General features: G+C 35.3%; 1 protein-coding gene across 1 annotated transcript; it reads left to right on the top strand.

The window, feature by feature from the left end:
- Positions 1-2,178: 2,178 nt before the first annotated feature.
- Positions 2,179-3,144, top strand: LOC139859608 (uncharacterized). The gene has a single exon (XM_071848388.1). It carries the CDS (start codon positions 2,179-2,181, stop codon positions 3,142-3,144), a length of 966 nt encoding a protein of 321 aa, XP_071704489.1.
- The last annotated feature ends 2,331 nt before the right edge of the window (positions 3,145-5,475 follow it).

Here is a 5,475-nt window from a genome sequence, read left to right on the forward strand (position 1 = left end):
TAATAAAACCCTAACCATGTCACATTAAAATTTTTCTCATTTCATTTGCTACTTGTAGTTGTTGTACTACCGATTTCATTTTTACTCGTTAACATATGTAGTTTGTTAGTTGTTTCTATCGATTTCCTTTTTACTGACTAACAGAAAGTTCGTTAGTCATTTCTGCTGATTTCCTTTTTTCATTTTATAGTTTATGACTGATTAGAAATATATAAGTGAGAATAGAAAGTATTTTAAGATTTTTCTGATAACATTTATCTATTTGTACAAAGTAGGGTTTAGTGTTTTTAATGTAGGGCTCTATTAATTAACATAAAGATTAGTATTGTAAGAATGTAATTGGTGAATCGGCACTTGTTTTGATGACATTATACACTTTTTATAAACTCATATTGCAGCCGTCTGCATAATTTTAATTAGTGTGTCCTAATTATCACTTATGTTATTAACTTACAGCTTTTTTGGAGTGATAATGAATACAATACATGATAGACTGAGCAGCTTGTCAGATGATCTCGTCATCAAAATCCTCTCTTATAACCACACAAAACAAGCTATCAAAACTAGTATCCTCTCATCCAGATGGAAAAATATTTGGAAGTCAGTTCTACATCTGGATATATCGAGTGATGATTTTACTCCGTTAACTACATTCTGTGAGTTCACCCGTCTTTTCTCTTCACGCAATAATGATATAGATTTGTCATCTGTTAAACTTACTGTTGGAGGATTTAGCCCATCGTTTTCCAAAACACTTATCAATTATGCGCTTTCTCACAATCCCTAAAACATGACTATTATGTGGTTGGTCCAAATGCGTATCGACATACCTAATTCTCTTTTTATATCCCCATCTCTCGAAAATCTTACTTTGATTGAACCTGCTAGATATGTCAATCAACCTGAAATTAAATCCTCTTTTGACCTACCATTGTTAACAACCTTGCATCTTGAAAATGTCGTTCTCAATAACCAAAATCTTGACGAGTATAATGGTCTTTTCTCTAAGTGCTTAAACTTGATAAATCTTACCTTATCTAACTGCTTCATGACCTATCATAATCATTACATTGCACATTCCGATTTTTCTAATCTCACGCCTGAGGCCAATGTGGTTGCACCTCACTTAAAGAATCTCATCGTTGTAGACTGCAGTTGTGGTCTAAAGATTTATACACCCGAATTGACCTTATTAAAGTATCAAGTTCCATTTTATGATACCTTTTTTGCAAACGGTTTATCTTGTTTAGATAAAGTGGAGTTTTTTATGTGTCCATTTGAGGAGGATGGTGGTGCAATTATGAAGATTCTTCAAAAGTTTCACAATGTCAAGTATCTTACGCTTGGACTGGAAGTCGTAGAGGTATTTGGTTGTTTAATATTCATACAGGCATCTATATGTCACTTCTTTTGATTTATATAATGATGATTTTTATAATGTTTTTCAGGTTCTTGAACTATATTTAGACATACTCTCTGATCTACCTTCTTCATTTTCTAAGTTAACGAATCTCAAGATTTATCCAAGGAAGGAAGAAGGAAAAAAGAAAGTAAAAATCTCGAAACAAGTCAAAAACTTTCTTCTAGGTGCTTCTCCAAATGCCACTGTCTTGATATACTCACGCAAGGTAGTTTCATCATGAAGAATACTTATTTTGTATCCAAACCATTATTTACTTGTTGCTATACTTTGTATATCATAATATGATGATTAACGGGGATTAATCTGTTAAAATATTAGTGCAATCTAATTAAATGGATTCTATTGTCACAAGATATATCTTGTAGAGATTGTGCATATCTTGTAGAGATTGTGCATATCTATTATATATCTTGTATTTAATTTAATATAGAGATTGTGTATATCTCTTATAGATCTTGCATTTAATAAAGAGATTATCCATATCTCTTTTATTAAAGCTAGTTTGTCATTTACTCTTGTAATATAGTATAAATACTAGACAAATTATCATGGTGATAACATACGAAAATTCAACCAATACATGTCTAATTTTCAGGTTGTTCATACGTGTTTGTTTACTTAACTTTCATTCTAGCAAGTTATTTATTCTTTTATGGTATCAAGAGCTTGATTATAAACTTGGTTATAAGTTTAGTCCTAAGTTAAACTTTGTGTGCAATTACTCAAAGTGTAAACTAGTTTCTTGCTAATCAAAAATGGAAGTCTCAAATGTAAACAATGGAGGTATGTTCAATGGTATGGAAAGACATGTAGGCAACAACTACAAGTATTGGAAGATGTGTATGGAGGCTTATCTCCAAGGTCAAGATCTATGGGAACTTGTGGCCGGAAGCGATGCCATAATTCCCGTAGAAACTCTTGAGCAAGGCGAGTCACGAAGAAAATGGAAGATTAAGTGTGGGAAGGCTCTCTTTGCATCGAGGACATCAATTAGCAAAGAGTTCATAGAACACGTTTGTGATCTTAACTCGCCAAAGGAGGTTTGGGATACTCTTGAGAAACTCTTTACCAAGAAGAATACCGCACGGTTGCAATTCTTGGAAAATGAGTTAGCAATCTCAAGACAAGAAGGTATGTCAGTTTCTGAATATTTCTTACGGGTGAAAACTCTTTGTTCTGAAATTTCAGAGATTGATACAAACGAGAAAATTAGTGAATCTCGGTTGCGAAGATATTTAATTCGTGGTTTGAAGAAAGAGTATGTTCCATTCACAACCTCTATACAGGGGTGGTCTACTCAACCTTCGGTTGAAGAATTAGAGAATTTGCTCTCTAATCAAGAAGCTTTGGCCAAGCAAATGGCTAAAGGATTTGAAAATGATGCGGTATTATTTTCAAAAGGGAAGAACTTCAAGAAAGGTTCTTCTAGCAAAGAAAAAGAAGAAGAGCAAACTAGTTACAAAAGTAACTATGAGAAGAAACCTCCCACATGTTACAAGTGTGGGAAGGTTGGTCACATCAAGAAATATTGTCGTTCTAAAGTCACAAAAGCAAACGTGGCTTGTTCAAGCAACGATGATGATGAAATCAAATGGGAGCAATGTTTTACCGTTGATACGGTTGTTAAGAAGAATCAATGGATTATTGATTCGGGTTGCTCTCATCATGTGACCGGTGATGGAACTCTTCTTCATGACATTAGAGATCACAATCAAAATTGAGTTGTAATCATGGCCGAAAACTCAACTCATCCGGTTAAAAAGGAAGGTAATGCTATTATTGATGTTAATAATAATACTTTTACTTTGAAAGATGTTTATCTTGTTCCTAAATTGACCAAGAATCTAGTTTCGGTACCTCAAATTACCGAATCTGGAAAATATGTTCTTTTTAGTCCAACGGATGTGAAAGTCCTTGAGAATGTCAAGAAGATTGTGGGTGATGTTCTTTTCACGGGAGAAAAGAAAGGTTCTTTGTTTGTGTTGTCCGCAGGTGAGGCTTACGTGAAGAAAACAAGTCAAACCGACAACGGAGCTATTTGGCATGCTAGACTAGGCCATGTGGGATATCAAATGTTGCAAAAGATATTCTAACATAAACTAGTTGATGGAATTCCTCAATTAAAGAATGTTCGCGAGGAAGTAATATGCCAAGGATGTCAATATGGAAAGTTACACCGACTTCCATATAAAAAGTCAACAAATCAAAAACAAGGTTTGCTTGACTTGATTCATACGGACTTGATGGGGAACAAAAAAACCAATTTATAGCGGTCATTGCTATGTCATGGTGTTAATTGATGACTATTCTCGGTTTACTTGGGTGAAATTCCTAAAGGAGAAAACCGAAGCCTTATCAAAGTTCATAGAATTCAAAGAAGCGGTAGAATCAGAATTTAGGAGAAAGGTAAAAGCTCTTAGGAGTGATAATGGTGGAGAATTCATGTCAAATGATTTCTTTACTTATTGTAAAATAAATGGTATTTCTCGCCAAATGACTTGTCCGGATACTCCACAACAAAATGGGGTTTCAGAAAGAAAGATTGCTTACCTTGTTTCAATATGCTTATTTTGGTTACATGACAAGGGGTTGCCCAGGAAGCTATGGGTGGAAGCACTTCAATGTGCTTGTCATGTGTCTAATCGGTTACCATCTTGGCCAGGTACACAAAAATCATCTTTTGAGCTAGCTTATGGTGAAAAGCCTAATGTAAGCTATTTTAGGGTGTTTGGTTCTATTTGTTATGTTCATGTTCCAAAATCTAACCGAACCAAACTTGACCCAAAAACTCAAAGGTGTATTTTTGTTGGTTATGATTCTCACAGGAAAGGTTGGAGGTGTATAGATCTAGAAACAAAGAAGTTTACCACTTCAAGAGATGTAGTATTTGATGAAGTGTCTTCTTAATTTTCTGAATCAAGCAAAAATGGTAAAGAAAATAGAGATTACAAATTTATGTTTCCTAGCTTCGACACTCAAGAAGAAAGTGAGAATGATGGTGTTTCTCAAACTCAAGAAGAGACACCTAGTGAAGAAGTACCAACTCAAGTTAGAAGGTCAACAAGAGAAAAGAGACAACCAAGACATCTAAGTGACTATGAGGTGAACACAGTCACAACTTGTTTCTTTTCAAGTGGCTTAACCAAAGAACCAACATGTTATGAAGAAGCTAAAGATTCTCCGGATTGGAGAAAAGCAATGCAAGAGGAAATTGATGCATTGGAAAAGAATGAAACTTGGGAGCTTGTCAAGAAACCGGAAGCATGTAAACCGGTTACTTGCAAATGGGTCTACTGTTCTAAGAACTCGGATGGAGCCATTAATAGGTTCAAGGCTCGGTTGGTGTCTTGTGGCTTTTGTCAAAGTTATGGGCTTGATTATGAGGAAACTTTTAGCCCCGTGGCTAAAATGGTAACGGTGAGAACAATAATCTCACTAGCAGCTTACAAAGGGTGGAAATTGTGGCAACTTGATGTGAAAAATGCTTTTCTATATAGAGTGCTTGATCGTGAGGTGTTCATGGAACAACCTATTGGGTTCTTTTCAAATCAATTTCCAGAATATGTGTGCCGGTTGAAGAAAGCTCTTTATGGCTTGAAACAAGCTCCGAGAGCTTGGTATGGTAAGGTTGCACAATACCCTGTCTTTTGTGGTTTTAAGATTTCTGATGCGGATTCTAGTTTGTTTGTAAAGAAAGAACCAGGTTTCCATGTTTTGGTGTTATTATATGTTGATGACATGATTATCACCGGAGGAAACGAGTTAGAAATCTCTCGTTTAAGTGATGATCTTTCGGTTCATTTTGAAATGAAGAATCTGGGGGAGATTGGATGTTTTCTTGGCTTGGAAGTTGATAAATTAGAAAACAGGTACTTTATCACTCAAAGGGGTTATGCAAGAAGTCTCTTGGAACGTTTCAACATGGGGGACTCAAAGCCTATGACTACTCCAATGGAACCAAACCTCAAAATGAAGAAAGATCAAGGAAAAGAGCTCAAGGATGTGAAGTTGTTCCGACAAATGGTTGGGAGTTTGATCTATCTAACCATCAC

The sequence above is a fragment of the Rutidosis leptorrhynchoides genome, chromosome 7, assembly GCF_046630445.1.
Source record: "Rutidosis leptorrhynchoides isolate AG116_Rl617_1_P2 chromosome 7, CSIRO_AGI_Rlap_v1, whole genome shotgun sequence".
Classification (NCBI taxonomy): Eukaryota; Viridiplantae; Streptophyta; class Magnoliopsida; order Asterales; family Asteraceae; genus Rutidosis; species Rutidosis leptorrhynchoides.

Excerpts from the sequence above, each read along its gene's own strand:
- LOC139859608 (XM_071848388.1), top strand. The coding sequence starts at position 2,179 with ATGGAAGTCTCAAATGTAAACAATGGAGGTATGTTCAATGGTATGGAA.